Source organism: Tachypleus tridentatus, chromosome 5, assembly GCF_004210375.1.
Source record: "Tachypleus tridentatus isolate NWPU-2018 chromosome 5, ASM421037v1, whole genome shotgun sequence".
In the NCBI taxonomy this organism is placed as follows: domain Eukaryota; kingdom Metazoa; phylum Arthropoda; class Merostomata; order Xiphosura; family Limulidae; genus Tachypleus; species Tachypleus tridentatus.
In genome coordinates this window covers 13,826,803-13,839,693 of record NC_134829.1, presented here as the reverse complement: position 1 = coordinate 13,839,693, position 12,891 = coordinate 13,826,803, and the positions used below count along the sequence as shown (strand labels likewise).

Sequence of the window (12,891 nt, the reverse complement as noted above, 5' to 3'; positions counted from 1 at the left end):
TTAAGTACAGTCTCTTATATTAAACATATTTATAATTTTCACCAGAGGTTGTTTTAAGTACAGTCTCTTATATTTAACATATTTATAATTTTCACCAGAGGTTGTTTTAAGTACAGTCTGTTATATTAAACATATTTATAATTTTCACCAGAGGTTTTTTTAAGTAAATATACAGTCTGTTATATTAAACATATTTATAATTTTCACCAGAGGTTTTTTTAAGTAAATATACAGTCTGTTATATTAAACATATTTATAATTTTCACCAGAGGTTTTTTTAAGTACAGTTTGTTATATTAAACATATTTATAATTTTCACCAGAGGTGTTTTTAAGTACAGTCTGTTATATTAAACATATTTATAATTTTTACCAGAGGTTTTTTTAAGTAAATATACAGTCTGTTATATTAAACATATTTATAATTTTCACCAGAGGTTGTTTTAAGTAGAGTCTCTTATATTAAACATATTTATAATTTTCACCAGAGTTTGTTTTAAGTACAGTCTGTTATATTAAACATATTTATAATTTTCACCAGAGGTGTTTTTAAGTACAGTCTGTTATATTAAACATATTTATAATTTTCACCAGAGGTTTCTTTAAGTACAGTCTGTTATATTAAAAATATTTATAATTTTCACCAGAGGTTGTTTTAAGTACAGTCTGTTATATTAAACATATTTATAATTTTCACCAGAGGTTTTTTTAAGTACAGTCTGTTATAAACATATTTATAATTTTCACCAGAGGTTGTTTTAAGTACAGTCTGTTATATTAAACATATTTATAATTTTCACCAGAGGTTTTTTAAGTAAATATACAGTGTGTTATATTAAACATATTTATAATTTTCACCAGAGGTTTTTTAAGTACAGTCTGTTATATTAAACATATTTATAATTTTCACCATAGGTTTTTTTAAGTACAGTCTGTTATATTAAACATATTTATAATTTTCACCAGAGGTTTTTTTAAGTAGAGTCTCTTATATTAAACATATTTATAATTTTCACTAGAGGTTGTTTTAAGTACAGTCTCTTATATTAAACATATTTATAATTTTCACCAGAGGTGTTTTTAAGTACAGTCTGTTATATTAAACATATTTATAATTTTCACCAGAGGTTTTTTTAAGTAAATATACAGTCTGTTATATTAAACATATTTATAATTTTCACCAGAGGTTGTTTTAAGTACAGTCTCTTATATTAAACATATTTATAATTTTCACCAGAGGTTGTTTTAAGTACAGTCTGTTATATTAAACATATTTATAATTTTCACCAGAGGTTTTTTTAAGTAAATATACAGTCTGTTATATTAAACATATTTATAATTTTCACCAGAGGTTTTTTTAAGTAAATATACAGTCTGTTATATTAAACATATTTATAATTTTCACGAGAGGTTTTTTTAAGTACAGTTTGTTATATTAAACATATTTATAATTTTCACCAGAGGTGTTTTTAAGTACAGTCTGTTATATTAAACATATTTATAATTTTCACCAGAGGTATTTTTAAGTAAATATACAGTCTGTTATATTAAACATATTTATAATTTTCACCAGAGGTTGTTTTAAGTAGAGTCTCTTATATTAAACATATTTATAATTTTCACCAGAGGTTGTTTTAAGTACAGTCTGTTATATTAAACATATTTATAATTTTCACCAGAGGTGTTTTTAAGTACAGTCTGTTATATTAAACATATTTATAATTTTCACCAGAGGTTTCTTTAAGTACAGTCTGTTATATTAAAAATATTTATAATTTTCACCAGAGGTTGTTTTAAGTACAGTCTGTTATATTAAACATATTTATAATTTTCACCAGAGGTTTTTTTAAGTACAGTCTGTTATAAACATATTTATAATTTTCACCAGAGGTTGTTTTAAGTAGTCTGTTATATTAAACATATTTATAATTTTCACCAGAGGTTTTTTAAGTAAATATACAGTGTGTTATATTAAACATATTTATAATTTTCACCAGAGGTTTTTTAAGTACAGTCTGTTATATTAAACATATTTATAATTTTCACCATAGGTTTTTTTAAGTACAGTCTGTTATATTAAACATATTTATAATTTTCACCAGAGGTTTTTTATGTACAGTCTGTTATATTGAACATATTTATAATTTTCACCAGAGGTTGTTTTAAGTACAGTCTCTTATATTAAACATATTTATAATTTTCACCAGAGGTTGTTTTAAGTACAGTCTGTTATATTAAACATATTTATAATTTTCACCAGAGGTTTTTTTAAGTACAGTCTGTTATATTAAACATATTTATTATTTTCACCAGAGGTTTTTTATGTACAGTCTGTTATATTGAACATATTTATAATTTTCACCAGAGGTTGTTTTAAGTACAGTCTCTTATATTAAACATATTTATAATTTTCACCAGAGGTTGTTTTAAGTACAGTCTGTTATATTAAACATATTTATAATTTTCACCAGAGGTTTTTTTAAGTAAATATACAGTCTGTTATATTAAACATATTTATAATTTTCACCAGAGGTTGTTTTAAGTACAGTCTCTTATATTAAACATATTTATAATTTTCACCAGAGGTTGTTTTAAGTACAGTCTCTTATATTAAACATATTTATAATTTTCACCAGAGGTTGTTTTAAGTACAGTCTGTTATATTAAACATATTTATAATTTTCACCAGAGGTTTTTTAAGTAAATATACAGTCTGTTATATTAAACATATTTATAATTTTCACCAGAGGTTTTTTTAAGTACAGTTTGTTATATTAAACATATTTATAATTTTCATCAGAGGTTTTGTTAAGTACAGTCTGTTATATTAAACATATTTATAATTTTCACCAGAGGTTTTTTTAAGTACAGTCTGTTATATTAAACATATTTATAATTTTCACCAGAGGTTTTTTTTAAGTAAATATACAGTCTGTTATATTAAACATATTTATAATTTATAAATATACTGTCTGTTATATTTTCACTTTCTATCAAATCTACTCTTTCTCTCCCACAGTCCACGGTAAGTGGTCAGCTTGGTCATCTTGGAGTGACTGTTCTGTGACTTGTGATCAAGGAATTCATGAACGTTCAAGAATGTGTAATAATCCTCCACCAAGCCTCAAGGGAAAGGATTGTGAAGGCATTAAATTTCAAACAGATGTATGTGTCATGCCTAGAAGATGTCCAAGTGAGCATTATTAATTGATATTACTTTTTTCTTACAATTGATGCACTAGTAACTTCTTAGTTAAACACCACACCTAACATTATTATAGTAAATATAAATTATCTATTATCAGGAGTATCATCCTATGCAAAATACCTGTGATACCATAGTAAATATTTATCACAATCCAACAGGATTATTATATTGTGTAAACCAGTTAGATATTGGAGTAAGCATCAATAATCTACAATGAGGTTTATCATCCCATGTAATTAGATGTGACACAAACAGTAAACATTAATCATACACCATGAGGTTTATCACCCCATACAGATTTAGGTATAGTACCACAGTAAACATTAATTATATACTATGAGATTATTACCCCTTGTAAATTGGATGTGATACCATAGTAAACATTAATTATATACTATGAGGTTTATCATCCCCCTTGTGGATTGGATGTGATATCACAGTAAACATTAATCATTCACTGCCATGATTAACACCCTCTCTATGACATTATACTAAATTTTAATAAATATTATCTTTGCTGGTAACACTTATTTCATTATTACTGCCTCTTCTTCCTAGTTGATGGAAGATGGTCTAATTGGTCAGAATGGGGTGTGTGTACTACTTCAGACTGTAATAAGAAGATTGGTTACTGGGTTCGGACTAGACTCTGCAATAACCCCCTTCCAATGTTTGAAGGGAAAATGTGTAAAGGACAGTTTGTGGACAAGAGTGGAGCATGTTTTGACCCAGAAAATTGTTCAAGTAGGTTCTAACGCTTATGTCTTTTGGTTTACATAATTTTCAAAGGTTTTTTTTTCAGTTAACAACAGTTATCATTTGTAAAGTTGCCTATTTTAAAATTCATATTTTTGGAGTGGTATGCACATGATCTTAATAACTTTCTAACCAGATTACTTCTGACATAATACTATCTACTGATATCACATGAATTTTAAACTTGTTTATAAATGATATTCACTCAAAAGCTAATAATGTAATTAATAGTGTTTCTGTTACACAATTTTAAAGCTGATACCCATCAGAACCGAGACATAAAATCTTCAAAATCAAATATCATTAAACTATTAGGTTGAGGAATAATTCGTGAGCGTTTTTAAATAATTTCATTCAAGCATTACATGCAAGACTATACAATACTTCAATGCATGAACACATTACACCCAAAACATTTATTATGCTACTTTATTTCATGTAATACCTAGGTATATAGTATGCATTGTTTTAAACGAAATTGCAAGAAATTAAATGCGAAAAGCCGATGGTGTTGAAAATGCTCGATTTTGTCCACTTGACATTCCATTTAATGAGCTGAAAATGAAAGCAAAAATTAAAGACATATGAAAATCAAACACACCATCTATTAGAGCAAAAAATTATCTACCAAATGACATGAAATATTTTGCGAAAGCGTTTCATTTATGAATATATTTTTTTAACTTGAAAAAACGCTCACGAATTATTCCTCAACCCAATATTTATGCAAATGATTAAGTGAAACAACTGGAGATTTTCTTTATGACAATTTTTGTTTCATTGCACAGATATTCTATGTTATTTTACTAATATAATATTTTACAGATGTTCTGAGTTACTTTAAAGGTCTATTATTATTATATGTAAACATATATCTTATAGGTGTTCCAAGTTATATTAGAATTATTGTATGTAAACAAAATGCTGTGTTACTAGATATAAGCAAGAAAGAGACAATCAATAAGTTAATTGTTCTATATATCTTATAGATCAGTGATGTCGAGAAAACCCACTTGTAGAGAAATATATATGCAAAAACGGCTCGTTTGGGTTGAGAAAATATTTTACATGGAAGAGCGAATAATGTTTCGACCTTCTTCGGTCATTAAAGAAGCCTTACTTATACAACAACTTAAACCCAAAATAAACCAACATAAAGGAACGCCTTTATACCTATATTAATATAATAAAATAAATAAAATTATATTTTCAAACATCTAACACTGCCCTCTACATTCTGACACTCAGTTACACAACCCCTTCCAAACATGTAATCAGCTTCCGGTCAGTTACCTCTTTCTTTGTGAACCTGACGATGACCGAAGAAGGTCGAAACGTTGTTCGCTCTTCCATGTAAAATATTTTCTCAACCCAAACAAGCCATATATATATATCTTATAGATGTTCTGAGTTACATTAGAAGTGCACTACTGTGTGTAAACTCAATGTTATGTTACTAGATATAAGCAATTAAAAGATAGTGAATAAGCTAATTGTTATATGCTGTTTTTACTTACAAACAGCTGATGGAGGATGGGGACTGTGGTCTTCCTGGGTGTGTCATCAAAATATTGCTAAAAGAATCCGTTTCTGTGATAATCCACCTCGCAGGAAACTAGGAAGAGAATGTGTGGGTGATAGTACAAATATCTACCTAAGAAGTCAGTCTTCAAATATGTTTTGTGAGTATCCTGACATTTTAAACATTTTATGGTTCTGCTACATGTAAGTAAAAATTATACAAAGCAAAATTATTTCACTCTGTTTTATGACAGAAGCAACTAAATTATATAAGTAAAGATTTTTCACCAACCTATATCACATACAAACTCAACTTGTAAATCTTTCCCTCTTTAATACATTATTAATCATTAATATTTTGTTCGTAAATTAATTAATGATGACCATTTCATTAGTTAGTTTATGATTAGAATAACAATCAACCTTTAACATTTTAATCATATCAAAATATTAATCAAAAATAACAAAGTAAAAAGGCCATTTCTAAGAATAACAATCCCAAACAGGATGGGAAAATACTCCTCCACAGCAACTCGCCAATCTGCAGGCCAAGTGTTGTGAGTATGCTAGTATCTCTAATATTAATCCATGCATTTAACAGCATATTGGCCAAGGCAGCAGTAGGATGAAGGAAAGAGTTAAGAAACACTGGGTTTGAACAGGCATACGTAGAAATTTGATGGCATGCACAAATCACCCTCTTCTCAGTCATTTACAAGGTATTCTTGAGAGTGATGGTCAATAGCACAGAATCCAAATTAGGCTTTTATCAACTATGTTTAAGAGCTAGGTTAAAGGCTAACTTATACCAACATAACATTTACAAGTTGCCAACCTGTTTTCTTCTGACTCTAGTAGATGGTTCAAATTTTACCAGTATCTAGCCACTGGATCTCATTTAAAATTTGACTTTTCCATTTTTATTTTTAGGTCTTCTCTACTAATATTCCACACATTTATGGTTTCTTTCCTTGTTAAAAATATTTTGTACTTCTCTTATTTGATCTTGCATCTACAAGATCTTCAAGAGATGCTTTATGACCTAACAAAAAAAATGTGATGTTCAATGAATATGTCAATAAGCAAGACTTTACTGATAATGGTGCAGTCACTGGATAACATCTTGAGAAGCAGAACTATCCCATTGAAACTGAATAGAAAGGCATTCAATGAATGTGTGATGCTATGAAGATTCTTGGATATAGGACAAGGACAGTAAAAGCAAAAGAAGAGAATACTGGTAGCTCAGTGGAAAATGGATAAAACCAAGGATGCTAACACTGAAAACAAATCAAATAACAAATGGATCTGTCTTCACAATGGTATTTAGGAGACTGTTCGAACCATTGTGAGCAACAAATAGAGATAGTTAGAACATTGGCCCATGGTGATGATAAGTGGAAGAGACACGTGGTGGTATGCTCCTGGTTGGCTGGTCCAGATGAAACTGGAGAATATGAAGTAGTCATGTACTAAACACCCAAACAGAAATGTCTGGCCTGGTACCATAAAATTTGGAGAAGTAACAGAAAAGGGATTCTTCTTTAAATGGAGTGAGAACCCACAATGAAATGGGAAATACATTAAACAATAACAACAATCTTAATGTCAAGTCAACGACTAACAAAGAGAACTCAAAATTTTCTTCATTTTGCTAGGTTTATGATTACAAATAAAGAAATCTGGTAAATTTATATCCTCCAAGTAATTTACTGTAATAATTACCATCTTTATACTTAGTTTCTCATATGATTAACACTATCATTAAGAAACAGAGGATTATTATCTCACTGTTTAAGTGTCCTTTATAATTTTCATCTTATTATCAGGTTATTCTCATAATTATCATTTTATAAATCATTCAGTACAAACAAAAATGTTTAAACAGATGGGTATGTTTAAACATTTTAAGCTATAAAAATTATGTTTCTAAAATTTTTAAATTGTTCTGAACAATTCCAGTAAAATATTTATGAAATCAAAAATTTTCAATCTGGTAGAGAAATACATGTCTTGTAGTAAAAAACATAAACTAATAATCAGGACATTATTTCTAAATGTAAAGTTAAATCTTTTATTTTTACAGATAAAATCTGCCCACATTTAAAACCTACAACTAACCCTGATGTAAGTATTTTAAAGCAATTTTTATATCAACTGGTTTCATGTACAAAAATCTGAAATTCCACACTAAATTGAATGGGTATATTTAGAAAATGGTTAGAAGAAAAGATGTCTTTTCTTGTTTTCATCTTCCTACACAGCCATTTCGTAAATCTGTTTACAAAATTTGGTTTGTTAAAAATTCTATTATGTTGGACCAGCATAGGTTTTTAATAAGATTGTCTATACAATAAATAAAAGCACAAGGATTTAAAAACATGTAGAGATAAAAAAACAAGTAATGAAAACAAGACTAGATATTGTGAAGACATTATTTATTCAAAGTACAAACCAGTATTTTGGCTCCATATTGTTACCTAGAATTTACATTTGGAGTAAAAATAGGGATTTGTAATTTGAGTACCATACCATCTCCAACCTTTTTTTTTCAATCCCTATTTGTATGTTTTTAAATTCCTATATTTTCGTCTTGTTTGCTGGCTTTTTTTTTATGCTGAACTATGGGCAAAGATATTTGGTATTGTAGCTAACTTTATGTATATTGCAATGACAATAAACATAGTAGCCAGCTGATACAGTCCATGATGACTTCTTGTAGCTATTGACTATTTGACTGCATTAGTATGATATGTAAAATGTTAAGCTGCAGCTACAGATTTGTTTATAAATAGATTGATCATTTACAGTTTTTGTGTAACTAAATTCTATATGTATAATGTATGTCGATAGGCAGATACATGCCTAAACTAATACACAGCCCCCATCAAGTGTATATAAAATTTTACCATTAGAAAAGCAGCTTTTTCAAATAAAAATATACATCCAAAACACTGCTTGCAATAAACCATTGTTTTTTAAAATAATGATTCTATGAATGTATGTAATAAAATTTAACATTATGTGATCTTGTTTTTACTTATTCACTTCATACACAGTTGGTTCCCTAATAACACTGACTGTAAGGTGTACAATGCATTGAGTACATCCATATTGCAGGCAACTAATGTTCAACTATTATAAGCTGGTAATTGTTGTTTTACCTTGTGTATCAACTTTTTTAAAGGAACACCATATATTCAAAAGAAAGCTAACTGCAAGGAGTAATGGTAACATCATTCACACTAGAATTATGTTTTTACCTGATGTAAAGTACAGAAGAAAAAAAACTGACTTTTCAATACCCATGGAAACTTTTTTGTACCTAATTTAGTATTCTACCAAAAGTTTGGTTGCAACATACCAAGCTATTTTTGTTGTAGGCTGGCAAGAGAATAATAATAATTACAAAATGACCATTTTTAGTACTTTTCTTTCAGGTCTAACATCGACGGACACCTTTTTTGTGCATTTTTATATGACAATTTTATTGTGTAAAAACTTAGCAGTTAATAGTGAAGGTTTAAAAGTGTTCTCTGAACTGATTCTTTAATGTTGAACTCCCTCAACACAGATTTGGTCAAATGGACTGACCACGTGACCACTTTATACTTGTTATAATTTTTGATACTACTAACTTTTAATACAGTCTGTATATTTTCACAAAATTTGGCAGACATCAATAAACATAAGTCTTTTACGTAAAATATTAATTTTTTAATTAAATACTTTTATTGAAAATTTGTCCGTGGATATATTGTTTTATTTATGACTAATCCAAGTGCAAAGTGATTTTTACGTTAAGATTAAAAATGCTTTTCTTTATCTCAAAAATCTCAAATTTCACTTACATAATCTCTTACACCTCCTAAATACATCTCAAAAGTTTTCTTTCACTAAAAATTTACACTTTTCTGTTATTTTCTCTATCCTAACACTACACAAGGTTAGTCAATTTGACTGATCCCATAACCACCAAAATGAATATTAAAATAAGTCTTTTTTATTATCCTTTTTTCTTTCTAGAAAATGACTAAATTCTAACATAAAACTACATTTATTTATCCTAAGTCAGTTTAAACTTGTAACAGTATAAATCTATTTATACAAACATTTTATTGCCCTTTGAACCCATATAACTACTATTTATGTCATTATAATTTGTAAATCAGTTGGAGAATGTATGGCTCATATTACCCATGAGTTGCTTTTGTGTGTACCTCATGAAAATTTATTTTATCATTACTTATTTTACTTAATCTAACCCTAATTTTTGTAAAGAGTTTTCTATTTTTATGTTTCAATTACTTTTATAATAAGTAAAGCATACATGTGAGAAATAAAGTACTTAACTGGACTTTTTTTTTGTGCTATTGACCATTGATGTTACTTAAATTTTTTTTTATACTAATGGCAGTAATGCACTAAATTTCTGTTTAATAAAATAATGCACCAAAGAAAGTAGAACAATAACATGCAGAAAACATACAATGTCCCACTACTATAACAATTTTTCCATTTTCTAACTATGCAACAACAGCTGTTAAAAATTTATACAATCTAGTCAACGTGTTTCTTGTGAGAATGAAGCTTGAACTAGCAGTGAAACAGACAGTTCTATGTACAGAAAACAACAAAATTCATCATTTGAAAGATTGACACTTTGGCTTTCCATTGGTTATAAATAATATAGTGTGAAATACAAGAAAAAGTACTGATAAATCCTAAAAGATAGGATGTGATAAACTGTTTTCCAAAAGAGATCTGATTTTCTAAACGATGTCTCTATAACCACATAATATTGAAGGCTACAAAAATTATGCTTTGCTTGAAATTAAGCACAAAGTTACACAATGGACTATCTGTGCTCTACCCACCACAGATATTGAAACCAGGTTTCTAGCAGTGTGAGTTTGCAAATGTGCCACTGGGGGGCACTTTGCTTGAGTGATGTCATCATTGTAATGAATAACTTACTTCAAATTTCATACTTTATCATAGGAATGGTAAGTTAGTGAAAAGAGAAAAACTCGCATTTCTCACAGAAGGGTAAATTGTTTTTTTTTAAATGTTGCCCTATAAAATCAAAAGATCAACCTTGTATAGAATCAAAATATGGATTATCAGCTATGATTTTAAGCTATATTAACTGGTATAACACAAAAAGTAGTGTAATTAAATTTTTATGCAACTCATTAAATAAATGTAATGAGTAGTAAAAACCCATGGCAAGAGGGTTAGGTTAGGTGTTTTTTGCAATCCCTATTATGAACTATGATAGTGGTTTATGACAGTGTTGTACAATGATTTTATTGTTGTGAGGTACTGCTTCCTCTAATGTTTTGTTTTACCACCTTTAAATTATTTCTTTAATTCTAAAAAAGGGGCTTAAATTTTCTTCCAACTCGTATGTTTTTGGATTATGTTCTACATTTTTTATTTAAAAGATTTTCTTTTATTGCTAAACTTAAGCAATGAAGATTTAGCATTTAAACTGATAAAAATAATTCATGTTATCTTGTACTGAATGTTTAATAATAATTATTGAAATATTAATATGGATAAATTTAAATGCTTTCATTTTTATCTTGCACTTCTATTATGTGAATTTTTTCAGTAGTAAGAATATTAAACCATGATACAAAACTGCAAAGGCTAATGTAGTAAAGACAAAAACTGAAACCAAAACTTGTTTATTCCCAGATACAAGGTTCAGGAAGTGGAAGTGGAAATAATGAATGACAAGCTCAAAAATAATAAAATGTTGCTAAGCATATATTCCAAACATTTTATTGTTGAGAATAATACAGTGAGTATTTTGTATATCAGTGAGATTCATTTAAAAGGATCTTAAAACATTTTTATATAAAATGGTCTCCAAGATGAATACGTTAAAGAAAACTGAATATTCATACTGATAAATCAAATTAATACTTACTTGAAAGTATGATATAACAGTAATAAAAAACTATAATACCAATAGAACATAGCTTTTGAAAACTCCAACAAACTTGGCACTTTAAACACTCTGAAGCCTTTAAAGTTATATCCATTTGCTACTACTACTAATAATGTTACCTACAGTTATATTATGGCATTTCAATAAACGACTGTAAAAGATTTAGCCACCACAGATTTCAGTTCAATAGGTATAAAATGTTAACTATTTTGATATGTTAGCATAGTGACTAAAGTGTCCTACAGAGTTCTTTACTTGTGAAACAGGATGGGTTCCTAAAGTATCTCCACTGAAACCATCGTGAAGAAGTAACAGCAAAACATTAGATACATATATAGTAAATATAAATTTATGACAGAACACATTTTCACTAACAAATATAATAATAAAACCTGATCTATTAGGTTAACACACAACTGAAATCATAAGAAACAACTGTTACATACAACACAGTACATATATATTTAGGAAAGAACTAATTTTCACTAACAAATATAATAATAATAACAATAAAACCAGATCTATAGTTGAGATATTACAACTGAGAAGATGAGCTCAAACTTGGCTTAATAGTAAAGAGGTGAGTAAATTAAAAGATACTTGGTTAATATATGCACAACAAAGGCAATTTTTCATGACATTTATTTGACTAGGAAATACAGAAATAAGATAAAGCATGATCTGAAACTTGATCAATTACAAAATATAGTGAAAAGATAAAGCTTGTTCTAGAATTGGTTTGATCAGTAAATACAAGGGTACGGTGAAATCTGACCTATAACGATGGTGCTTTAAGTGAAACTTTGTTTAGAATTTAGTTGACCAGTAAAGACTGTTATTCTCAGCTGCAGTGCTACCTTGGAGTTGAGTGCTGCTGACAGATGTATGAGATGACTGTAAAGAGTGAGAGATGTCTGGAGACTGAGATCCATGTAAGGTTCTGGGAGGTTGGGACTGTGTAAAGCTGTTAGGATGAAATACAGAATGAAACCAATATTCCAAGATTTTGTCATCATCATTACATAAACCAAATGTATTTCCTAGTATTCTTACAAGTACTTCTTATTAAAACTGTAAATAATTACATTTAATGATTACTTTAAAGAATTTGATTATTTAATATCTTGAAAGTAACCATTACTCAAATTGTAAATCAAGAATAGGTAATATGCATACTTTAATTTCTGATTTAAAACACATTTTCACTATGATTTACTACAAAGTACCACACCTTCATTAATATTCTAACACTTCTAAATACTAACAATGTTCCTTTAAATAACTATTATCTCAAGTTCCCTTAGAATATCTAACTCACAGCTACAAGCACATAAAATCGATTTCAAACATAATATCAAAATAAGTAAACTGAAGTGTGAACAGATAATGTAACATGAATAATGCCAAAGATCCTAAAAACTTAGATAATTTTATGATAGCTCTAAGTG

General features: G+C 28.3%; 2 protein-coding genes across 8 annotated transcripts in view; one reads left to right on the top strand and one right to left on the bottom strand.

The window, feature by feature from the left end:
• Positions 1-11,260, top strand: part of LOC143250564 (properdin-like) — a 32,374-nt gene extending 21,114 nt beyond the window's left edge. Inside the window, exons 4-8 of one of the 3 annotated variants that reach the window (XM_076501303.1) lie at positions 3,019-3,192; positions 3,766-3,951; positions 5,487-5,645; positions 7,571-7,611; positions 11,188-11,260. In XM_076501303.1, coding sequence (XP_076357418.1) covers positions 3,019-3,192; positions 3,766-3,951; positions 5,487-5,645; positions 7,571-7,611; positions 11,188-11,226 — 599 coding nt within the window. In that variant the 3' untranslated portion in view covers positions 11,227-11,260. Of the gene's footprint in view, positions 1-3,018; positions 3,193-3,765; positions 3,952-5,486; positions 5,646-7,570; positions 7,612-8,924; positions 9,842-11,187 lie in introns of those variants that run through there. The other 2 variants (XM_076501305.1, XM_076501304.1) reach the window with 2 other exon arrangements.
• The window catches only part of LOC143250565 (uncharacterized), a 63,752-nt gene continuing 62,119 nt past the window's right edge, over positions 11,259-12,891 (bottom strand). For all 5 annotated transcript variants that reach the window (XM_076501308.1, XM_076501310.1, XM_076501309.1 and 2 more), the window contains one exon: positions 11,259-12,407. In XM_076501308.1, coding sequence (XP_076357423.1) covers positions 12,251-12,407 — 157 coding nt within the window. In that variant the 3' untranslated portion in view covers positions 11,259-12,250. The remainder of the gene's footprint in view (positions 12,408-12,891) is intronic.